General features: G+C 37.8%; 1 protein-coding gene across 2 annotated transcripts in view; it reads left to right on the top strand.

The window, feature by feature from the left end:
* The window catches only part of UBE2E2 (ubiquitin conjugating enzyme E2 E2), a 358,437-nt gene extending 334,141 nt beyond the window's left edge, over positions 1–24,296 (top strand). For both annotated transcript variants that reach the window (XM_026006426.2, XM_026006425.2), the window contains exon 6: positions 23,421–24,296. In XM_026006426.2, coding sequence (XP_025862211.1) covers positions 23,421–23,518 — 98 coding nt within the window. In that variant the 3' untranslated portion in view covers positions 23,519–24,296. The remainder of the gene's footprint in view (positions 1–23,420) is intronic.
* The last annotated feature ends 1,445 nt before the right edge of the window (positions 24,297–25,741 follow it).

The raw sequence follows: 25,741 nt of genomic DNA, 5'->3' as shown, positions 1-25,741 counted from the left end.
AGAGAGAGAGACAGAGACACTGGCAGAGGGAGAAGCAGGCTCCATGCAGGGAGCCCGATGTGGGACTCAATCCCAAGACTCCAGGATCACACCCTGGGCCGAAGGCAGGCGCCAAACTGCTGAGCCACACAGGGATCCCGCAAGTCTCTCTTAAATGAATGTCCAGGGGTTAGCAGTCTTCAAATTGTTATTCATCTACCCCAGTGTTTTCACAGTATTGTATTTACATACTTGCTTTCACACAAATTATTCTCACAAATTTCTGAAAGTAATTTTTCTATTCACTCTAAAGTAGTCATTTAAAATTGGCCTATTAATAAATAGGCATTGCAATTATTATTAATTACTATAATTTTAGAGAATCCTCAGGCACTCAATTCAACACATTTATTTTTAGCGCCAAAACTTGGAAGGAACTATACTAGACACTACAGGAGATTCTGCGAGGGCTATGATCACTACTACTATGGGAAATATTCTTCTAGCTATTACATTTTAGTGGAGGGTGGGTTCGGAATAAGGGAAGTACATAAATAGCATATTGTCTCATTGGAGAGGGTGTGGTTAGGAGAGGATTATAGGATCATAGGAGTATGGAACAAGAAAAAATATGTAGATGAGAACATAAGAAGGATAGCTGACCAGAGAGGACTTGCATGTCAGAAAAGGAGGATTGAGATATGAAACATGAATTCCTACAGTTGGCCCATAGGTCAGGAAAAGCAGCCTCTGGAGGTGTGCTATTCACTGAACTGTGTCCTTTCAAAATTCATATTAAAGCCCTAACCGCAATGTGACTGTGTTAGGAGATAAGGACAATAAGGCCATTAAGGTTAAGTGAGGTCATAGGGGTGGAGCCTTTACCAGTAGGATTGTGTCCTTACAAAAGGAGACACAAGAAGCCATCTCTCTTCTCCCCGCCTTGTCTGCAAGGCAAGGAGAAGAGTCCTCACTAGAAACCCAGTTGGCTTTTGGCTTATGCCTTGGTCTTGGACTTCTCAGCTTCCAGACCCGTGAGAAATAAGTTTCTGTTGTTCAAGCCACCCAATCTATAGCATTTTGTTATGATGGCCTGAGCACACTAATAAAGTGTATATGAAGTTTCAGTAAAAATGTTGGTAAAAAAATATTCTGCATTGTGTATCACTTCCTAGGGGACTATGGATGTTGACTAGACCTGAATTTCCTCCATTTATTTAAGACATGACACTACCCTCTGGTGTTGAAGGAGGACCTGTTGTTTGTTTTGTCCCAAATTTTAGACATAAGGGCAGGAATTGTTCTTGCTCCTCATCTTGCTTACTCCTAGCAAGATATCCTGCATTATAAAAGGCTTATGGCAAATACCTGCTTGACTGAATTAAGAGGTCACTAGTATTGAGGCACAAGGTAAAGAGGAGCTAATCAAGGAAGTCACCGGAGATAGGTTTTGGGTTTAAGCATTTCTACAGTCCCAAGAACGAAGCAATTAAGAGTTAACACAGAGAAGATGTGCATTCATGTGTGCATTCCCACTCTGAAGCTCAGTGTCTGCACAGTCAGGAATCCTGGTTCTCTTCACTATGAATAATCTGGATAACTGTTTCTTATTTTGTGACAACTTTTTATAAATTGTACTTTTGAACTTTTAAGAATATCAGGTTTTGTGGCATCTCTACTAGCTAACTTTATCTCTCTATCAGTTTTCACCACATGAATGAAGCACAGTCTGAAATGCTCTTGAGTTACCATTCAAGGCTTTGAACATGTAGCCATGGCCATAAATCATCCATAAAAACATTGACCTCCAGGATGACTAAAATTCTAGAAGCTTATTTTCCTCCATTTCCTCCTATTTTCAGCCAGACGTCTTAACTACTAACAGATTTGCATGCTGCCATAAGAGCTAGTTATTTTATAACAAAATGAATTTTCCAAAATATGTTGATAGTATTTACCATTTAAAATTATTAATGTTTAAAAAGTCCTCTATTTTCTGAATTTATAATAAATTTTTTCTTATTGATTCATAATCATCTTGATTATATACACCCCAAGGTCTTCATATCAAAGTTGGAGATGATTTCAGAGGGGAAGAATGTTCTCTTCTGTATAAATCATAAAATTAGTCCATGGTCTATAAGTAAGATAACAAAATTAATAAGTTACTTGACAGGCTTCCATGGTTAACATAGCCCAAAATACTCTGCATTTCCTTTTTTATGGAGTGATAGAACCCTTTGGTCACAATTTAGTGAAACAAAATGCTAAAATAAGAATCAATGATATTATAAAGTTATAACCTTTTGAAGCAAAAAAGAGGATAACTATGAAGAAGCATGACTTGTGTGCATGGAGTGAAGCAGTTTCCCATCACAATGTCTAAGTTTTTCTAATGTCTTGTCAAAGTACTTCAGTATGCTTGTAGCTGTAACTATGGTGCCTTTGTTTTGGTCAATGATTTTTAACCTTCCATTTACATGAATAAACTGCCCCAGCTCTTAAAATGAATTGTACATAACCATCCAAAATTGGACATCTGTTTCTGAAGGAAATGGTTTAGTTTTCTAAAAGCCTCTGTTCCATTCTTATTTTTTTTCCAGTCATTAGCAATAGTAATTTGGATTTTTTTAGACATGAGAAGGCTTTCTCAAAAGTGGTACCTAACAAAATCTTAGAAGTAAACATGAAAAGAAAGCAGATTAGAATTGTTGATATTGTATAAGTGTTAAAAACCAGCTGATCCTAGATTTAAGATGAAAATGTGTTAAAATTCAGCTGAGTAAATTTAAAGCTCAAAATGGCTTTATTCAATGATTCATGGGCTGAGCAACATCCTATCTAGCAAATAGAAAGGAACTGCAAGGAGCCAAACAAAATGGAAAGCTCTCATAGGCAGAAGCAGGCAGGGATAAGGAAAAAGCAGATTACCCCATCTTTCTTTGGGGGAAGAAAGAGGTCTATCAGATGGATTACCACACTAGTACCGAACAGGAAATTCCAGACTAACCCGTTAAGATTCCTAGGAAGAACTGAAATGGAAGTTAGGTTAGGTATTAAGTCTTGGTTTACTGACATGGGACTTAGCACAAGAGACTCCATTTTGGGCCTGCTGTTGCTCTTTTAACACCAGAATTATGTATGTTCATTAAGTTTATATAAATTTAAGGATTCATCCTCAAAATATATGATACAAACTTACGGTTTAAAGTTTTATTCTTTATGCCACTCAAGTGCTAAACTGTACATATCTCAGGAATCCAGCATTTCTTCTTCAATACCATCAAAACATATTTTTTTTAAAGATTTTAAGTAATTTCTATACCCAACATGAGGCAAATTCATAATCCTGAGGTCAAGAGTCACAAACTCTGCTGGCTGAGCCAGCCAAGTGCCCCCAAAATTTATATTTTAAATTAACTCATTAAAATCCTACACAGTTTTAGGGATCCCTGGGTGGCTCAGAGGTTTAGCGCCTGCCTTTGGCCCAAGGCTTGATCTTGGAGTCCTGGGATCAAGTCCCACATCAGGATCCCTGCATGGAGCCTGCTTCTCCCTCTGCCTGTGTCTCTGCCTCTCTCTGTCTCTGTCTCATGAATAAAAAATTTTAAAAAATAAAATAAATAAAATAAAATCCTACACAGTTTTAAAACAAATACTAACATTTTATAATTCTGAACTATTTCAGAATTATAACCAGTTCTGTGACATTATTCCTTTCTTTACCTATCAGTAATGTATTTTATACGATTGATGAGATTCAACTTTCTAGTCATTTAATCAATTTTCCAAAGATAAGGAGCCTAGCAGACCTAATCCATAACTTTTTTCAAAGGTAAATTCTCAGTTCTTTATTAAGCAAGTTAGTCTGTCATTGTATTTCTCTACCCTCTTGTCCAGGAATAAGGCTTAAGTAGTCTTCCTTGGAATTTATAGGGATGTGACAAATTCCATTAGAAAGTCAATCTAGTTTTTTGTGTCTCTTGACATCAACACACTAGGTCAGGCTGTATCTGAGAGGAGCATGTGAAAATGGCTGTCTTACTGCATTTCTCATTGTTATACTCTGGGTTGATATCCCTTGAAAGTTTTATTATAGATCATTTTATCAAAGGCCTACCAACAATAGCAGCTGTGCAAGGGTTGGTTCCGCCTAATGAGATATGTCCTCCAAAGCCACTAACGGCTTGATGCTCTAACAAAACCTGGTTACCTAAATACTTCACCATGACTTCGGGCTAATCTCAGACTTACCATGTCTGATCTACACATTCTTTCTCAGACCTCAAAAGCACATTGCTTAATATCTTCTATTCTGTAAGTATAGGGTGAAAGCCCAAATAAATTCAAGTATACAAAAACAGTGTTTCACTTTATTATTGCTTCTCCTTTGCCCCTGATTTGTATGCACTGCAGCAAACACATACAATAGACTTATCTATAAGTATACACAAGTATGTTTGCAGTTTGATTCCTGGATCTCAGACTCATTTAAAAATAGTACAGGGGTGGCTCAGTCAGTTGAGTGTCTGACTCTTGGTTTCAGTTCAGGTCATGGTCTCAGGGTTGTGGGATTGAGCCCTATGTCGGGCTCCATGCTTGGCACATCTGCTTGAGTTTCTCTCCCTTTGCCACTCCCCCTGCTTGTGCATGGGTTCTCTCTCTCTCTCTCTCTAAGATAAATACATTTTTTAAAAATAAAAATAATATGTTTGTACCATCCTGAAATCAGTGCCCTGGAAAAGGAGGTTCAAGGTACAATCTCATCAGCAAATTTTTCTTAAAGTGGACCCACTTTGTGGCTATTTATGGTCTTTCATCCTTACTCTAAGGTATATTGTATATTATAGGTGAATGGGAGGGATGATATGTATCAATTTTTTTAATATGATATAGTTTTTTAGGATCCATGAGTTGAATAATGCCTGTTCACAATGAGCTTATTGATTTGCCTGTTTCCACAATTGTGTTCACTAAAATCTGCTCATCTAAATGTTATTATTGACTAGTTCAAAGTCTAAAACCAAATTTTTACAACACCTTCATTCCCATGATAAATTACCATTTCCTAAGAAATTCTAAGGAGATCAGTCAAATAATCAGAAAACTGAAGTCTCAATACAAATATAATGAATGATTTGCTATCATTCATTTAGGTAGGGCTAAACATACTACAACTCATGGGCTTTAGTTATGATGGATTAAAAAATAACCAGCTAATGAAATTAAACACTAAAGTCTTATGTTGTCCCTGGTGAAACAAAGGCTCATTTTTATTTTGGTTTATAACTTGATTATAAATTTGAAGATTGGCTTGTTAGTACAGCCAGGCTTCTTTTTATGGAATCCAAGTGCGTTTCATTAAGCATTTAACATCAGTCCCAGGCACCGGCAATCCTAAAGAGCCATTGAGCATGGAAGACATTAAACATTCATTTTTCTGCCCTGCAATCAGCCTTAACCATGATCTGTCACCCCCACACTAGATTACCTGAGAGTCTTTCTGTGTCAGATATTATGTAGTAGAGACTTGAACTTAGTACAAATGAGAATTAGGCTTAGGCAGCCCAGGTGCCTCAGCGGTTTAGCGCCACCTTCAGCCCAAGGCGTGATCCTGGAGCCACAGGATCCAGTCCCACATCGGGCTCCCTGCATGGAGCCTGCTTCTCCCTCTGCCTGTGTCTCTGCCTCTGTGTGTGTGTGTGTGTGTGTGTGTGTGTGTGTGTGTGTGTATGTGTTTGTGTCTCTCATGAATAAATAAATAAAATCTTTAAAAAAATTAAATTACTAAGCGAATTTCCATTTCCGATTTTAAACAAAACTTAAATGCCTGCCTTCAGAAATAAGATAGAGTGATGTTTAATACCAGGACCCTGGTCTGTCCTGCCATGAGCAGTTTACACATCCTTCCTTCCTTAATTTTGAAGATTTTCAAATTTGGCTTAAATATTTCATGTGAGTTGACACCACAGTAGTTTGATGGCACATACATTAGAACTAACCTCTAATCAAGTCAAATGCTGATGCTTAATTCTTTTATCTTTACAGGAATAGTTCTCTAATATTACTTTGATTTATTACTAATTCTTATGATTATCCTGGACTGAGTAATTTAAATATGGAAAGGCCCTATAAGTACCTGCTGGACCTAATTTGCAAGTGAAAATACAGTCATTGTTCACACAAATAGTGGGTATATTCTCATTTAGAGGCTAAGAAGCGGTTCAGTATCTCCTTGTATCTGTTTATTAATATGAAGCTGGCAGTCTCTCCTGGTTTGCTGAGCAGGTCATATTATTTTCTGTAACGATTTTGTTTTTGAAGTTTTCTTTTAATGCTTTATCTGGAAGAATAAAAAATTTTTTGAAGAATTCAATAAATTTCAAATTGACATTTTGGGGATATAAACAAGAATCCTCACTAAAAGTATTCTGTAAGTGAAATGTGGCAAGTAGATAAAATTAAAAAGAACATCCAGTCTTCATTTTTTTTCATTACAAATAGTCTTTGAGGTATATATTTTCCATAGGGCTGTATTTGTGGGGGTTTTGGTTTTTAGGCTTGTTTTTTTGTTTTGGTTTGGTTTGGTTTGGTTTGGTTTTTCTGGATTTTTTAGACCTAAGCATGTGTCAGTGCCAAAAATGTGTTCTCATGACCTCTGACAAAATGGAGCAAAACTAACAGGTCTAGAGGGTTGACTTAACCTTGCAGGAAAAAAAAAAGTATATTTTTAAAGTCATCATTCCTAAGAATAATCACTATGTGTGTGTCTGAAGAATGGCTGTTTAAACAAGGGAAACCTTATAGATACAAATGGTACCTAATTTGCAAGTGAAAATATAATTGTTTATGCAGATGTGAGTTTATTCTCATTTATGGGCAGCAGGTCTATTCATTGCCTTCCCCCGACTACTACCACCAAAAAATACAGCTCTAGACATATAATCACTATGCAAATCTAGTCAGCCTGTTTATACTGGAAACAAATGTAGCCAATTATAGAAAAATAGGTGGAGCTGTTTTAAGCATTCATTAAATCTCTCAGGGCAAGGGGGTAAATTAAACTTTATAAGGCTGCTATAAAAATAACTATTTTAGAATTTAAATATGGCTGTACAATTTAGTGGTTGTTACCAGATTTAATTTTAACACCAAAATTATTTTCAAAAAATACTCCAAATAAAGCCTTGCATCTGGGGACGTATGACTGCCCACCACACAGCATTTAAGAATCAGGGACTCAGCATGTCCCATTTCATGCTGAATCAAGAGTGGCCTTTGAATTTCTGAAAAGAATCCCATGGTTTGACCAGTCTTGAATAAATATAGTAGTGGGATGGGTTAAGTAGGTGAACTCCTGTCAGCATCATCCACAGGGTAAAAAGCATGGTCCCTCCCACCCATTAAATGGTCTGCATGATCACAGCCAAGAAGCTAGCTTTTTACAACCTGTTTTCTCTTTTAATGATGTATCTTGGAGATAGAATTAAAGTAGTAGAATATGAATGTTGAAATGTCATTTGAAAAGTTAAAGCATCAGTGCAGGTCAGATTTCCATGCAGAATGACTTGTACAGCTAGCTACATAAAAAGTAATAATCAGGAACGCCTGGGTAGCTCAGTGGTTGAGCGTCTGCCTTCAGCTCGGTGTGATCCTAGGATCTGGGATTGTGGTCAGCCCCCCCCCACCCGCCCCCATCGGTCTCCCTACATAGTGCCTTCTTCTCCCTCTGCCTATGTCTCTGCTTCTCTCTCTACCTCTCTCTGTCTCTCATGAATAAATAAAACCTTTAAAAAAAAAAAGTAAAACCAGGCTTATGAGAAGGGGATGGAAAAGATACAGTTGTGTGTCAGACACTGTGCTGGGTGCCTTTGTGGCAGAGTGGATGGTGGCTTTCAGTTAAGTGATCTGAAGAACCCCAGATTCCTTTAGTCAAAAAACAAAACTAAATTATGCACACACTCTTTTGTTCCAGTTATATTTTGTTAAGTTCATCTCTTTGTGCTAAATGTGGTCTCTATCGTTCTCTTTGAAAATGTGCATACCCATGGAAAAGATGGCACATTAGCTGGCAGTCACATTAGGATTACATATATGAAAATTTCCTCTGGAAGAGAAAGTTCTGTGCCTTTCAGGAGGGGAAAATAGGCCAGGAAATCAGCCAACCAGGTACAAGCTGGATTTCCCCTACTTTACAGAGTTGCTCTGCAGTCAGTTAGAGAGGCTCAACTTTGAATTACTACACTGTGGTGAAGAGTGGGAAATTTGGAAAGTTTTGGTGTATGTCCTTGTCTCAAAGTAGGCCAGGCTTCTCTTCTCTTCTCTTCTCTTCTCTTCTCTTCTCTTCTCTTCTCTTCTCTTCTCTTCTCTCTTTTTTTCTTTTCTTTTCTTTTCTTTTCTTTTCTTTTCTTTCTTTCTTTCTTTCATTCAAGTAAGAGAGGCTTGCAGCTGGACTGAAAAGTGTTAAGGTAAAGAAAGGTCAACAGGTTAGAGAGGCCAGTGCAACAGGGCTTGTTAGGAGTAATCAAAGACCTACTTAGGGAAGCAGCAGGAAGCAAAGAGTTGGGATTTCCACCCTAGGGAAGTTATAGGGGCCATCTGGAGAGAGAGAAGTTGACTTAAGTCTGAAAAGGTTTAAAATCCAGTTTAAAATGCTGATTAGAAAAATCCCACAATGGGCAGTTTGATCTTTTTTTTCCCTTTCTCATATATGGGACAAGGTGATTGTGCCCAATAGTTCAGCATTATTGGAGCACCTGGCAGGCTCAGTAGAGCATGCAACTCTTGATCTCAGAGGTTGTAAGTTTGAGTGCCACATTGGATATAGAGATTACTTTAAAATAAATCCTTTAATAGTTCACCATTATTTTTAAGGAGTTAATGTGTAGACAGATAACTTTGCTTTTGTCTTACCTTTTTTCATTCCTCCTTTCTGTATTTTAAGACACAGCTCCCACCCTCCACCATGAGACCAGTGGTTTATATTTTCTTCTGCACAGATTGATCTCCCTAGGGAAAATTAGGACAATATAGACTGACCAAATTGTTGTCAGGAGTCATTGCTCTAAGCTCTAAGGATGTAAACCACTTTGCATTGATGCATTGTTTTAATATATAGGCCAGCACTTTACACTTAGCACAAAGTTCTTTATCATAAATTATTCTTTTGGGGCAATGATTTCATGCTAATATATATTAGTGTTCTCTTATATTAACATGTTTACTTCTTTTGAAAACACGTTTCTTCCAGAAACAGTAAAAACTAAATAGGAAGGAAAACATTAGAACAACCCCTATTGAAGATAAAAGTATGATTAAGATATTGAAAAAACAATTTAATGTGTAAAAACAACCTGGGACATCAGACAGGTTATTGGCAAAAGTGCATCTTTATACATCGTTAGCCTTGCCACTGGGGTTCTCATGAGAGGGTAGGTGTGGTGAGGGAGCAAAGTTGGACAGGAATAGAAAGTTTTGAAAGAGGGACCTTGCATGACTAGGTTTGTGCCTTTAGAGACTAAAGTTTAACGTCTGAGAGTGGAGAACTGAAGACAGAGATATTTAGGTAAGAGATGACAGACCATGAAGAGGAAGAGAAGGGGAAGGGGAAGGGACAAGAGATATTTGGGAATCAGAAAACCCAGGACTTGGTTTCCTAGCCACTATGATAGTGTCACTAGGTATAAAAATGTCATTTAGGCTTAAGCATGAGGAATAAGATGCCAGGAACTTGATGCCATCTACAAACTAAATTTCATCCTGATCAGTGCGTCTTATTACCCATTAATTCATTTATTAAATATTTATTGACTGATCATCCACAGTGCTCCAGACACTGCTGGTTTTGTTATACAGGACTGAGAAAGAAATACTGCCGATCCTCACCAAGAGAGGGGAGTTGGCAAGCACAGTGATAGCTGTAATGGTTGGGTTCTACCTTTAGCAGAGATTTCAACAACATCCCTTTTGGAGGAGAGGATAAGAGCAGCCTCAGCCCAAATCAAAGCCTACACCCTCAGAGTCATTCCTCAGCAGGACAGCATCCATTGGCTGCCTCAACTACAGATTTCTGGCACTTGAAATCAAGCAGAATGATCTGGTAAACTGAAACCCCTGAGATTCTTGTCCGGCTCTGCTCTGAGCTGGGTTATTTATATCCCTGGTCTCAAGTCCAGATTCCCAGATGCAGTGGAGACTGGACATGTGTGATAGTATCTAGGGCATGATTGCTGTACTCATACTCACTCTGAAAGCCATCTCCTGTCCCACTCTTAGCTACTGAATAGTGTAAACAGAAAAGATTATTTGAGGGGAAAAATTGATCAATTAGAAAGAATACTTGTCTGTGGTAAGTAGACTACATTTGAAGACTATGGAATAAAAGTATATCTTTATTTTGAAGAAAAAAATGCATTGCAAACCAGTTTCATTAGATTATTGTTGTCATTTTTACTTCCACCAAGGTTGGAAGGAAAAGATAGGATCAGGATAATCTTCAGTTTCTCACGGCCACAGACCATAAAAAAATACTCTAAAATAATTTGTTTTCCGGGATGCCTGGGTCGCTCAGTGGTTGAGCATCTGCCTTTGGCTTACATCATCATTCTGGGGTCCTGGGATTGAGTCCCACATCAGGCTCCACACAGGGAACCTGTTTCTCCCTCTGCTTATGTCTCTGCCTCTCTCTGTGGGTCTCTCATGAGTAAATAGATAAAATCTAGAAATAAAAATAAAATAATTTGTTTTCCATGCTTGGCAGGAAAGAACATATTTTTTAAGAACTGGATACCTGGGGGAGGGTACCTGGGGGGCTCAGTTGGTTGAGCATTGACTCTTGGTTTCAGCTCATGTCATGATTTCTCAGGGTCCTGGGATCAAGCCCTGTGTCAGGTTCCCCAATTGGCAGAGAGTCCATTTGTCTCCTTTTCCCTCTGCCCCTCCTCCCTGCTCGCACATGTTCATTCTCTCTCAAATAAATCTTAAAAAAAAAAAAAAAAAAAACAACTAGATACCTGGTACATATAGGCCAATAAGCTATTCTCTCATTAAAATCTACCATCCTCAGTTAATAACAAGTATTGATGATGATGTGGAGCATTGGAACCCTTACATATTGCTAGAAGGGATGTACAATGATGCAGTCTCTTTAGATAGCACTTTGGCAATTCCTTGGCAATTCCTTTAATTGTTACACGTAGGGCTACCATCTAACCAAGCTGTTCCATACCTAGATGTGTAACAAGAGGAATGAAAACATGTTCAACCAAAACTTGTATACGATGTTCAAAATAGCATTGTTTATAATAGCCAATAGTGCAAATAGCCCACATGTCCATCAACTAATAAATGGATAAATAAAATTGTATATTCATACAATAGAATATTATTTGGCAACAAAAATGAATGCATGGTACAGCATGGATGTATCTTGATATGTCTTATGAAAGAAGCCAATCACAAAAGACCCCATGTGTATGATACCGTTTGTATGAGATGTCCAGAAGAGACAAATATATAGAGACAGAAAGTAGATAACTGGATATCAAGGACTAGAAGATTTGGGGAGATGAAGAGTCACCACCACTGGGTACATGGTTTATTTTTGGGGTGATGAAAAAGAGTTCTAAAATGTATTGTAATAATTGCATAACTGTGAATGTACTAAGAACCACGGAGTGTACACTTTAATTGGGTAAATTATGTGAATTCTATCTCAGTGAAGCTGCTTTTTTAAAAACCCCAGCTTCAATATCTTGGCATCTTTGACTCTTTCCTGCTTGCTGCAGCAACAGCTCTTTACAGTGGTATTTTGGGGAAAGCGAATCTCTGGTGTCTTAAGTCCTCTACTGTAAGGATATCTTCTTAGAGTTCATTAGGAATTATTACTTAACTAAGCCTGGAATTGTAACCTAGTGGCTTCTCAGTAGGAATGCACCATCTGTGCTGTTTTTTAAAGGAGTCTATTCTAACAGAATGCTTTATATTTCAAAATACACATTGATTTAATGTGCATAGCACTGCAGTGTAGACTTAAAGGATGAGCTTTTAAATTTTTAAAGATACTTTATCAACAGTATACTTTAGATTATAACCAGTGTATATTTTGTATTGTTTATTGAGCAGTTTCAATTCATTGAACATTAGTATGGAATGGTTTTAATTTTTTCCCATCACTGCCTTAGGCCTTGTTTTGTTGAATCTTGCTTTTCTGTTCCTTAATAATATTTAGCAAATCTCATAGCATCCAGGTCACTTTCAGTTATTGGATGGTGAATCTGGTCCATTTTTAAACTCCCCTCTCGGGGGATCCCTGGATGGCTCAGCGATTTAGTGCCTGCATTTGGCCCAGGGCGTGATCCTGGAGTCCCGGGATTGAGTCCCACATCAGGCTCCCTGCATGGAGCCTGTTTCTCCTCCTGCCTGTCTCTCTCTCTCTCTCTCTCTCTCTCTCTCTCGCTGTCTCTCTCATGAATAAATAAATAGACTATTTAAAAAATAAATAAAATCTTTTAAAAAAAATTCCCCTCTCATACCTGATTTAAATCTAATTTCCTCCTTCATTCCCATCCAGGTGGATGGAACATGGTCTGATTCTCAGATACTGCCTTCTCCTCCCTTTTCAAGGCCTAACCCCCAAGAAGTTCGGGGCTAGGTAATAAATGAGAACAGTGTCCCATGGTTATTATCTTCCCAGCTTCTTTGGCAAGCACCATCTTGCCATCCATGCCCTCTGAGTGACAGGTGTCAAATGCTGTTTCACATGGATAATTTAGAGAGCTCACTGTCCAGTGTGCCCTGATATAGAGGACCCAGCCCTGGCTCAGCCTCCTAATAACGCCTTCTCTTGTGGTGTTCCATTAAATATTTAACAACTGGCTAGTGGGAGGAGTGGAGTGGTGGTATGTGGCATGTGTATATGCACATACATAAAGTTATTATACATTTTACTGATGTAAAGAATGTGTAGCACACAATTTACAGATATTAAAATATACAGTACTCTTTAATGTAAGTTTCCTCTAGTCATTTTATTCTCCCAGAAGTGAGTCCGTGATTTTTACCAAAATCTGTAGCCATCCTGTGGTTGCAACTGACAAATGAGTATAGTTCTAACATAAAAAATAGATGATATTTTCATTTAAAAACTAAGACAAAAATGAAACGAAGGGAATCCCTGGGTGGCTCAGTGGTTTGGCGCCTGCCTTTGCCTCTGGGCGTGATCCTGGAGACCCGGGATAGAGTCCCACATTGGGCTCTCTGCACGGAGCCTGCTTCTGCCTCTGCCTGTGTCTCTGCCTCTCTCTCGCTGTCTCTCATGAATAAGTAAATGGAATCTTTAAAAAAAAAAAAAAAAATGAAGACTCTTGGAATCTCACTTGTTAGTGTCATAAGCAACTTCTTTGCTGAATTAGGTTCAAATACTGGAAGAGTATATCCTCCAGTTTTTATGCTATTCACAATGTAAAAACTCTAGACATGCTATACTTTTAGGTTTAATCTGCATTATTAGCATTTTATCCATGATTTTTCTCAACTCCAGACATTCAACAAAACAGTAAACCCAAGTCCTAAATTGTAGGGCAAGTGGCATTATAAACTTAGGTTAAAGGACAAATGATACACTGAGAGAAAATACTTCCTCCACATATAATAGATAAATACTGTTATTAGAGGTGCACTAAATTTATTTTGGCTGAATACTGAACAGCCAGTGTTAAAATCAATGAGCAGCCTAAGTGAAGCTGATAATTCCTATCATAAAATGACCTTCTTATACACAACAGTGAATATGAAATTAGATTAGTTTTTTATAAATAATTAATTTTAACTTTAATTTTTAATAATGGCTGTATTTAAATTCCTAAAAACTTAAAAATTGTTTGCAAGCTGGTTCCAGAATACCACTGCCCCTCTCACATAGCATTTTTCCTAAGAGCCTCTTAGTTACTGGGAGCTTAGTTCCCTCCTTTGGGGAGCTACCATCTTGATAGGACACTGATAAGATAGGGACAATATAGACAGACCACTTCCTTGGTGCTCCCTCTCTCTAATCAGGTAGTCAAGGAGCAAATCAGAAGGTAAGCTGTTTAAGCAGCTCATACCTGGTTTAAATCTCTGGCCAGGGATGACACTCCAGTCTGCTTCTTGCAGACACCTCAGTCTTTACTAGGTGGGTCTTTTGTTACCCCTTTGCATGATCTTGAGAGAAGAAAAGTCATCCTCTTCTCCTTTTTGTGGTGCTAAGGAGGAGGGAAACAAGAGAAGCCCCTCCACGACACACCACACTCCCAAGGTGGTAGCTCACTTTTCCCAAAAACCTTCTTTCTTTTCTTTCCCATATTTTATGACAGGTATCTGGGGCTATGAGAGCCAGCTCATCTTCTCTTAAAAAGTCCTATGGAAGGTATTGATGGTCTTTTTAGAATTTGGGATACTCAGTACTTCTTTTAGCTTAACTAGTTATTAATTCTGGAGTAACAGCATATCTTTCTAGAATTGTATGCAGTTCTATTTAGCATTCTCAAATTTAAATCTAGTTTACTAATATCCACCATTTGGTTTATATCATGGACATGATCATTTTTCTCCTAAATCACTTTGAGTCGCAGTCTCACACTCACAAACACGTGCACACACGTGCACACACAAGTGTGTGTGTGTCTCTGTGTCTGTGTGTCTGTGTGTGTCTTCTCAGGGTACTTAACAATCTTTCTGGTTTGGATTAGGCCTATAATTAGTAGTCTGGTTCCCCTGCATTCCAAAATACAAAAACCTTAACTATGTCCTACTCACTTGATTTTTAATTAGTAGACCCAGAGGAATTCAGATATTCCTAAATCTTGATAACATTCTTCAAAATAAACATAAGATTCCTATACCCATGGGGTGGAATAGCTTTAAATGCTCCAAGTCTTAACCTCATCAAGATTAGGAGTCTTCAAATAGTGAAGGAAAAAAGTAGGAAAGGGTAACAATTTACCCTACCAGATATTAAAACATACTATAAAACTATAGTGAGAAAAGGAGGACGAACAATGAAGCAAAAGACAAATTAATCTATTGAAAGAACATCTGCACAGAATCAGATCCAGATATGTATAGGAATTTTGTGTATTATAAAGCTAGCATTGCTCAGAAAAGTTACTATGTGTAAATATAAGGGAATATTTCTAAAACACTGGAGTGAATGAAGAAGGCCTTTTAAATAGACATGATGTCAAACCAGAAAATGTTAAGGAAAGATTGACTTTTTAAAATTTTAAACTTATATAGGGCAAGGGGCATTATAAACTTAGGTTAAAGGACAAATGATACACTGAGAGAAAATACTTCCTCCACATATAATGGATAAATACTGTTATTAGAGGTGCACTAAATTTATTTTGGCTGAATACTGAACAGCCAGTGTTAAAATCAATGAGCAGCCTCAGCAAGGCTGATAATTCCTATCATAAAATGATCTTCTTAGACACAACAGTGAATATGAAATTTTATTTTAAGAATTGAAGTAATATTATCATTTTACTACTGAAAATTCAGGATGTTTAAATTTAAAGTTTGTCATTATGACATAATTTAATTTTTCACCACTGCCAGCTACTAGATGGCTCCTCTGTAATATTTGTCTCACTTGATGAAAAGCATGAATTAGGAGGGGAGGCTTATTTATGCCATTGTGTGTCACTGTTAATGGAGATTTTGCTATCAGATCAGTAAACTTTACTTTTCTTCTGATACAAAGATAAAGACTTACCTTCTAAATTCCCAGACTGGAAAATCTGGCTGGTAGTGGTGTTGCAGTGTCATTGAAGTGCTCGCATGAACTGAAACTGTGCAGTGCTTAAAGAAAACACTATGTAAATATTTAAGAAGCAAACATAAGGGTTTTTCCCTCACATTTTAATTTCTAATATTTTTACATTTGCTTGCTGCTTTCCACAATCACTGGATGTGCTACTTTCCCTGACAACAGCCATTGGCTGTTACCTTTCTCGTATTAGTTTATGCAGCTGACAATATTAAGACCCATTTTGTTCCAGCAGCTTTTTCACCTATGGTAGCTGCTCTTCCATCTCACTTTGAACATTTGTTTGAATACCTGAGAAAGCAGTTCCAAATTATTTCCTTGTATGTCACAGTGTTTATCTTTGGCCATAATGCTTACCAATATTTTTAAAACTGGTATTCAGATAGTAGCATTAAGTACAAATGATGCAACGTATCAAGCTTGTTAAGTATGATGGTAACTGGGACGCCTGGGTGGCTCAGTGTAGTTTGTGTGCCTTCAGCTCAGGGCGTGATCCTGGGTCCTGGGATTGAGTCCTGCATCAGGCTCCCTGCAGGGAGGGAGCCTGTTTCTCCTCTGCCTATGTCTCTGCCTCCCTCTGTGTCTCTCATGAGTAAATAAAATATTTTTTAAAAAATAATAAAATAAGATAAATAAATATGATGGTAACTTACATGATCTTTGATCTCCATGAGTTCGGTAAAGCTGGAAATGACATTGAAGGAGGCATCTGTCTGTTCAGCATTCCAAACACTAAAACAGATTTCGGCTGAATCCTGTGGCCAAAGGCAAACTTCAATTCATGTTTAATATTTATAATGTATAAAGTGCTCCTTCGTATTAGTAGGAAAAACATGGACAAAAGACATGAACAAACAAATCACAGATTAATATAGTGAACAACTATGAGAAAATGTTAAATGTTAGTTAAGGCATCAAGCTAAATGCAGTTACAACAATGACAGATTCTTTTTGTTAAGCTAACAAAAAAAATTTTAAAAGATAGGTAATGCAGTGTTGCTGAGAATATTTAGAAACAGGTAAATTGTACATCCTTTGAGTGAAGGCAGTTCAGCAGTATTTACCAAAAGTTTAAAATGTGTGCTCTCTGTTACTTAGAGAAATCTACTCTCCAGAAGTACTTAACCATGTGCTCAACGATTTATAAAAGACTATAATACTAGTTGTAAGATCAAAAAATCAGATCAAATTGAAGTGTGCATCAAGAAAGGAATGACCAACTGCTGAATAACCACAAAGGAATGCCCTGTAATTATTAAAAATAATGAACTAGATCTATAGTTGTACTGCCTTAGAAATGCAAGTGTAGTGTATTGTTACAGAGGAAAATGCAAGTTGCAGAATGGTTTTTATGTGATTACCATTTGATTTAAACATAAAGAAAAATATATGGAAGGATGAGTATCAAACGATTAACAGTGGTTACCTTGAGATGGAAGAGGTACTGGGATGGAAGGAATTAGAGGGAAAACGGTAATGTTTTTTGTCATATGTACTTCTTTATTGTTTGAGTTTATTATAATGAGCATCAATTACTTTTTCATCTTATAAAAAAATTTAAATAAAACTAAGGTAAACTAAACAATCAATGAAAAGTTCCATGAAAGACACAAAAATGAGCTATTCTCATCATTACAAGGCAGACACACAGAAAGCTTCCAGGGACTTAGTGAGTAGCTAAAAGAATAGTGTTAATCTTAGGTGTAATGGAACCGCTGACAAAGCAGTCATTTATAGCCTTGAAGAATCCAAAAATGACAAAGTGCAAAGCATAAATTTCAATAATAAAATATTTTTTTAAAAAAAGAAAAGTGAAAGAAAGCTGTCACAATCACCATCAGGTCCCTTTCTCTGACTTGCTGATAACTAAAATTTAGAGAGGAAACTTCTGTGATGAACCAACTTAAAATGCTAGAGCTACACAGGGACACATGCTGTGTGGAGTAGCTACTATTTATGGTTGCTGTTTTGTGTGTGTTCCTTCTTCTGTTCTTCTATCTGTACTTATATCCATGTAGTCGAGTGCCAGGCAGAAATCCTGCCACGAGGCAGGATTTTGTGTAGCACTTGTTCTCCAGTACCTAGAACAGAGTACAGACTCGGTAAATATTGGTCAAACGAATGAATGTGTAGGCTCCAGTCCAGTGGGAAATAGAGATAAGTAAACAGACAACTAAAAGGCAGTATTCTCAGAGGTAGGAACAGACAAAACAGAAATGGGACACTTATGACTGCTAGGAAGCTCCTAGAAGACATCCCCGAGGATGCTGTGCTTGAGCTAAATATTGAGAAAAGAGTAGAAGCCTTCAAGCAAAGGAAGCAGCAGAAGCAAAAGTGCAGACCTATGAAAGAGCAGGGTTTTATGAGGAAACTGCAAGTTGTTTTTTCTGACTGAGGTCTAGATCAAAGATCTTGGGAGCCATACTAAGGACTTCTGGATTTTTATCTGAGGAGAATGCCTTCACAAAGATGATCAGATTTATATTTGTAAAAGCATAAGAACACTTAGTTGCCAGTCTTTATTTTGAAAATAATAGCAATTTTGTATGCACATTACAAGAATTAATACATTTAATTCTTAACATTTTAACGAGTTGTTACTGACTCCATTCTGTAGTTGCATAAACTGAGGCACAGAGAAGTTAAGTAATTTGCCCAAGGTGACTCAGTTACTGGTGGAACTGTGCTACATACCAATGCAGTCTGTATCCAGAGCCCATATGCTTTTCCACTATTCTGTACTATTTTTGTGATTGTTTAAGACTATATAGATTTTCTTAAGAAAATAGAATCAAATATTTTTACATGTAATTTTTCCCATATCACCTACCAACTAAGTTAGAATATTCTTTGATCTTGCAAATAGAATCACTCAGCAGTTCAGTAGTCTGCCTGTCTTTTCCACCCTCTTCTTGCCATACAGTTGCTCTTATCCCCTTTAAACTTGATTCCTGTCCCCCACCTTTTCTTTTTTTTTTTTTAATTTTATTTATTTATGATAGTCATACAGAGAGAAAGAGAGAGAGGCAGAGACACAGGCAGAGGGAGAAGCAGGCTCCATGCGCCGGGAGCCTGATGTGGGATTCGATCCCGGGTCTCCAGGATCGCGCCCTGGGCCAAAGGCAGGCGCCAAACCGCTGCGCCACCCAGGGATCCCTCCCCCACCTTTTCTATATAAGCTTTAACCCATTTGGCTTCCAGGGTACCCAATGTAGCCCCAGCCAAGAGAGAGGGAAGCCTGGAGATGAAGTTGCAGGACTTGTCTAAGCCATTCTCTTCTAGAGTCAAAGGTACACAGACCACAGATTTCAAAAAAAAAAAAAAAAAGGGAGGGCATGGAGCAGAGTACTCAGTATGATCACCTTATGCTCACTTGCAAATAATTAGGATGGCTATTCAGTCAAGAAGCATTTAGTAAACAGCTTCTCTTTGTACCTGGAACTGTGTAGGGAGGCAGAGATGAAACTAGGAAGTAGAGAGGAGGGAAGAGGAAGGTGTGCTGCTACCCTATTGTCAACTGTCTTTCAGTCTTGTACTTTCATTCAAGCTAGTATTTCTTAGCTAGTATTGTGTCAACAAAAATGAAGGCATTTTTATTAAGCAGATGAGGTGATGTGGTTTAGAGGTCTAGTTAATGAAGAGCATTATATACTCTCACATCCATGCTGGAAATCCTGTTCCTCAGCCTCAGGGAACCTTTAATACATGCAGCATTGGTATTTGAAAGAATTAAGTGATTAAAATTATCCAACCTTGTGCTGCAAAGCATAAACATAAATGTTCCTCTTCCAAAAATTCAAATAATTGCTTTGAAGAAGGCAAAAACTGTAGAATACTTAAATTTTAATTTATCCACTGATCAATTTTGTGGGTTTTCTTTAGTAAAGAGGAAGAAGACTGATATAGGATAATATCAAAGATCAATGAAGATTTGGGAAATTAGTAACGATGTAGAAACTCAAAATGATGGGAATTTTTCCCTTCTTTTTTAGAAAGAAAATATTAGAGAAATAAGGTCAAGTAATTTATGTTTGGAGACTGTTATTACATCCCTGGCATATCTCTATCCATGAAATATGAAACCTGTGTAAGGAGATTCATCTTTACTTAGGTTCGTAATTATACACTACAAAGAGTGTTTTATTCCATTAAATTCACTGTGATAGTCATTTTGCTACATATATATGTTGCATAGTTTTGTTTTTTTTTTTTAATGGTTTTTATCTTTACTTTTTTTTAAAAGATTTATTTATTTGAGAGAACACAAACGGGGAGGGGCAGAGGAAGAGAGAGAATCCTCAAGCAGACTCCCTACTGAGCATGGAGCCCAGTGCAGAGCTTAATCCCAGGACCCCAAGATCATGACCTGAGCCTAAATCAAGAGCCAGCTGCTCAACCAAGCCGCTAGGCACCCCTATATTATATAGTTTTGATTCATTAACCTACAATCTTAACTTTCTTCTATTCAGCAAAACATTTTATCATTGAGAATTGGTTAATAACACATGTTTTTCAATTCCTTCATTTTCTATTTTTATGTTATTCATTTATACTTTTAAACGAATTTCAGATCTGCATAAATTTGTCAAAGTGTATGCACAGTACTGTTCCTCACAGCGTTTTTTATAAAGCCAAAAATTGGTAAGAATCCAAAGGTCTCTAAACAAGAATTTGGTTATTCAGGTGAATATTTAAAATGATGAAGTAGATTTGTAATTATTGATATAAAAAGTTTTTACAGCATTACAAAAGCAGACTATAAATTCATCTTTTTTGGGATCCCTGGGTGGCGCAGTGGTTCGGCGCTTGCCTTTGGCCCAGGGCGCGATCCTGGAGACCCGGGATCGAATCCCACATCAGGCTCCCTGTGCATGGAGCCTGCTTCTCCCTCTGCCTATGTCTCTGCCTCTCTCTCTCTCTCTCTCTCTCTCTCTCTCTCTGTGACTATCATAAATAAATAAAATAAAATAAAATAAAATAAAATAAAATAAAATAAAATAAAATAAAATAAAATAAAATAAATTCATCTTTTTTAAATTGTGTGTTTAGAGAAGTAGCCCAGAAAGATACTAAGGCAAAATGTTAACAGTACTTCTGAGTAAATTTACAGATGGTCTTCACCTACAGTTTTCAGTCTTGTGTATTGTTTGAAGTGGTTTTTATTAATTATTGCTTTTATAGTTAGCATGTAAATTTTTACAAGTGGAAAAATAATATTTTTATAGTCAAACTTGGCAAGGTAAAAGGAACTCCGAAAGAAATCTAATGTTAATTGTTTAAGCATAGAAAAAAACTTTACATAATGCATGTCAGTTCTCTCAGTGCTCTAACTTGCTTTAAGATTTCCCCCCTTCTTCTCCTACTGAAATAGTATTAACACCTGATTGTAACACCTTTTCCCACACACAGCTTCCTGTTCCCTATCCTTCATCTGTCCCCTTCTTCCTCCTTTGAGCTGAAATGACAGACCTATCTTATTCCCCATAATGCCCACACTGTGAGAATACAATTTGAGGCAGAACATGAATGTCACTGGTCATTCAGACAGTAAGCCTGTCCTTTACCTCAATCAGTGAGTCAGCTCAGAGCATGATTCTAGTCCAGGAATCGAGTCTGTCATTGAGCTCCCTTCGAGGAGCCTGCTTCTCCCTCTGCCTGTGTCTCTGCCTCTCTGTGTCTCTCATGAATAAATAAATAAAATCTTTAAAAAAAAAAAAAGGAGGAAAGCACAGATGGATCTTCAGTGCATTTCACTAATAAAGATCATGTTCAATTAAACACTTGTCTTGAATGATGTAGACTTCAGCTCTTGAAGATACCTTGATGACTGAAGCTTTTGCATTCTAGACTGCCAGAAATTGGAATAAGATGATTTTTTTTTTTTCCAAGAGTAGAGAAATGTGACTCAGACCTCTCTTTGGCACTTTAGACTCTAAAGCCATTACTTAATCTGAACTGAAAGACCACAGTTCTTAAAAATATCTTAACCAGTTTTCAGGCATTTGGTATTATTAGTTTAAATCTTTTTGAACCTGGTTGGTTTATTTTTTTTTTTATTTTATTTATTTATTCACAAGAGACAGAGAGAGAGGCAGAGGGAGAAGCAGGCTCCATGCAAGGAACCTGGGAATCCAGGATCACACCCTGAGCCAAAGGCAGGCACTCAACTGCTGAGCCACTCAGGCGTCCCTGAACCTAGTTGGTTTAAGTGATAGTTTTAGTTTCAGCATTTGGGCAAAGTGAAGGAGAAAAATCACAAAGTAGCCAGAGAGGCAGAAGTTCTAAACAAACCTCCTCCCCATCCCCCCATACTGGGTAATCTATTTAAATTTTTTGTGATATAAGTGAATGTAAGAAACTAGCCTCTCCCTAGAATAAATATAATCAAGCCTAGCCTTAGCACAAGTCCAAGAAAACATAAGCAAGGTTTCTTAAAATGTAAGCAATGTCTTGTGGAGAGAAGGCTTGGAAATGCTTTGTCAGCAGCAGTCTCTGCAGATCATTAAAAGATGGTATTTCTGTTGCACCTCTAATATTGAGAATGTATGACCATGAGTATCTTATTAAGCCAGAATCTTCCCAAGTTATAGGTTGCGTTAGACCATAGGCACACTTCCTTACTCTTTTCATCTTTAACATACTGTTTGCTAATTTTGCTCCTTTCCCTTTTGGTTCCTCCTTATCCATCTGCTCTAATACACTCAAATTCTCAACACCAAAAACAGAGGAAATAAAAATCAGGGAAGGAGTGAAATTAGGGAATGGAGAGAAAGGGGTACATTCTGGGACCCCCAGAAACCTAAATTACTTTATTTTTAATTGCTCTGATTTTTTTTTCCCCCAGTCCTCTCTGGGTAGAGAGCAATCTCCCAAGCAGTGTGTAGTTAAGTGTGTGGGCTCCAGGCTCAGAGCCTCCTGCCGCCACTTACTCTGTCTTGGGCAAGTGGCTTACCACCCTCCTAGTGTTTTAGTTCCTGAAGTGTCAGTTCCTCAGACCTTTATGGAGTTAGTATGTTAAAGTTTAGGACATATTAGATATTATTTAATATCTACCAGTATTTTAATAATAAAGAGCTATATGGATTTTGCTATTTCCACCTTTGGAGGAAGAAGTAGACCATCTTCCCCTGTGTCAGTAGGTCTCACTAAGGCTGCTGCTTGCTCATGTTCAGCTGAGGATCCTGAATTCTCCCCCAGTGGAAGCACTGAAGGGTGTGAGTGCCACCACTGCCACCCCCTAGGGTCTAAGCCCCAGGGTAAAGGAATTGGCCGGGCCAACAGAACCACTTCCCAAAGAGTTCTCCATGAAACAGCTACCTAAAAACATGGGGAGGAGAGTGTGCAGTGGGGGCAGAGGGAGAGAATAAGACCTGTCAAGAGGCATGACAAGAGCCATCAGTAAAAGCACAGGTAGATGACTCTGGGCAGCTGGTGTGAAATGCGATCTGTCACTGTCAGGTCATTTACGGGTCTTTGCTAAAGTGACATTGTTCCAAGTTAGAGCAGCAACTTCCCACCATCTCCTCATCTATTCCTTGAATGAAGGCTAGCTTTCCAGACACTCCTTTTCCCCAGCTTCGAAAGAAGAAATGCTGCTGGTATTTACTGATTCTTGACTCTGTTTCCCTTCCAGCTGACCCTCTGGTGGGCAGCATTGCCACACAGTACATGACCAACAGAGCAGAGCACGACCGGATGGCCAGACAGTGGACCAAGCGGTATGCCACATAGGGGCCTGCTGCTTGCTGCCCCCGCCGGACCTGTGCAAGCACATTCACCAAGTGCATCAATAGCCCTACCCACCCCTCCAGACCTCGGTTCTTATTTTCTTATTTTTATTAAATTTTGAACCTTTTTCTGATGGTATGTCATCCATCCCCCCACTCCCTTCCTTCTCCCTCCCTCTTCTTCCTCCTTTTCCTTGCCTCTTCCCTCCACCACCACCCCCTTCTCAATTTATTCCCTTTTCTGATTTCTATTAACTTGAAAGATTTGGGTTGGGTTTTTTTTTTTTTCCCACCTTAACATGGATGGGAACTTTTGTTTTCAGTGCAAACAATGTTGGATCTGTAATAGTAAGAGCTTTCTTACAAAGCTTTGTATTACTGTGTGGTTTTGTTTTTTGTTGTTTGTTTTATTTTGATTTTTTTTCCTTTTATGTGATCTTTGGGAAAACACGAATTCAGAATTATATCTCATTTCTACTTAAATGTAGTGCTTAGGGTTAATTTTTTGTACTGAAGTCTTTATTGGTGGGTGCATGCTACTGGGAACAAGTTTTTTGTACAAAAGCTTCAATCAGAATCACTGTGCATTACTGAGACTCTGTTTATCACTAGCCTTCTGTCCCCCACACAGAAGACTGTTGGATTGAACAAAATAATATGTATTTTGATTTACTTAAAGTGCTTGTAAATTTCTTAGGGACCTGCCACTTTTGACTGTGGATCAGTTGATGTACACTTGTATTATTAAAGCACTCAATAAATCACTGTGGCTGATAAATGCACTTCTGGTAACCCAGCGTTTGCTGTGTGTCCTGGTGACCAGCAAGGCTTGTCTAATTCAATTACAGATTCAAGTGTATTTTTCATCTTAGACCTCTAATACTTCTTTGTAGCTGAGTTGCTTAGCATGTGGAATTTCTCCAGCTGTCAATAACCTGATGACTTTACAGTTGTTTCAGACCACTATCACTGTACAAATTAGCTGGACATGACTTTCTCATAGACATCTTTTCTGTTACAGCCTTCTTTACTCAACAATTAAAATATGGGACTCCAAAAATAGCTTCTAGTGAAAGTCAAGTCTGAGCTGATCATTGGGTTAGACCACTTTTGAATTTATTTCTCTCCTTTTTTACTTTTAAGACTGTTATAGTGATCACCCTCGAGTTTTGGTTTTGGGTTTTTTTCCATAATTTTGGTGAAAGAAGTAGACTCAGCTGCGTCATTCATGGCCAACACATTCACTGACAAGGGTATGCATATTTGGCTTTACCCGTCAGCCTATTTTAGGTATGTTTTGTTTTTCTCTCCATAATTTTAGTAGAAGAAATAAACTCAACTGTATCACCCCCCTGGTCAACACATTAAGTGACAAAGGTATGTCTGTCTGGCTTTGACCTTAAGACTATTTTAGGTATGCAGCTATACGAGGCAGAAGAAACTTGTATGTGGTACAGTTTGAAAAACTGTACTGACATGCTGATTGAAATTCAGGGTTCTTTGTGTTACAAGGTATATTAGAAACTTCTGCTTTCACTAATAATAGTTATAAGCTCACTATACCACTTGGTCTCATTTAAGGAAAATCTTTACTGCTCAATAGTGAGACTTACAAATGCAAGTCATTCACCTCTAAATAGTTCTTATTCAAATTTAAAATCTTTATTGGAAACATTTTAAATATCTTGATTCAAAAGATGAAGGTTTTTGTGGTTAAAGAGAAGTCATAAAGAAAATATTATTCAAATATTGAAAAGGCAGTTTTTAAACCAGAGTTCCTAGGGGTATTTTTCTCTTTTTAATAATGATTTTAACGTTCATTTTATTTGAAAACATTTTCCAGTTGTATCAGAACACTATATGATCTCTTGCAACTACTCAACTCTATGGTTGAAATAAAGGGACTACATCAAATGAGCATAGATAGCTGTGTTCCAATAAAACTTTATCAAGACAACCAATTGCCAGATTTGGCCTGTGAGTTGTAGTTTGCCAGTCCCTGATATATAGACTAGGAGGATAAAGTCAGATACCTGTATGTTTAACATCTCTTTCTTTTAAAATAAAATTAATTGGGCAGCCCGGTGGCTCAGTGGTTTAGCGCCACCTTCAGCCCAGGGCGTGACCCTGGAGACCCGGGATCCGGTCCCACATCGGGCTCCCTGCAAGGAGCCTGCTTCTTACTCTGCCTGTGTCTCTGCCTCTCTTTCTCTCTGTGTCTCTCATG

This window comes from Vulpes vulpes, chromosome 11 (assembly GCF_048418805.1).
Source record: "Vulpes vulpes isolate BD-2025 chromosome 11, VulVul3, whole genome shotgun sequence".
NCBI classification, from domain to species: Eukaryota; Metazoa; Chordata; class Mammalia; order Carnivora; family Canidae; genus Vulpes; species Vulpes vulpes.
Note: the sequence above shows the minus strand (reverse complement) of the source record. Positions and strands in the feature narration are given on the sequence as shown.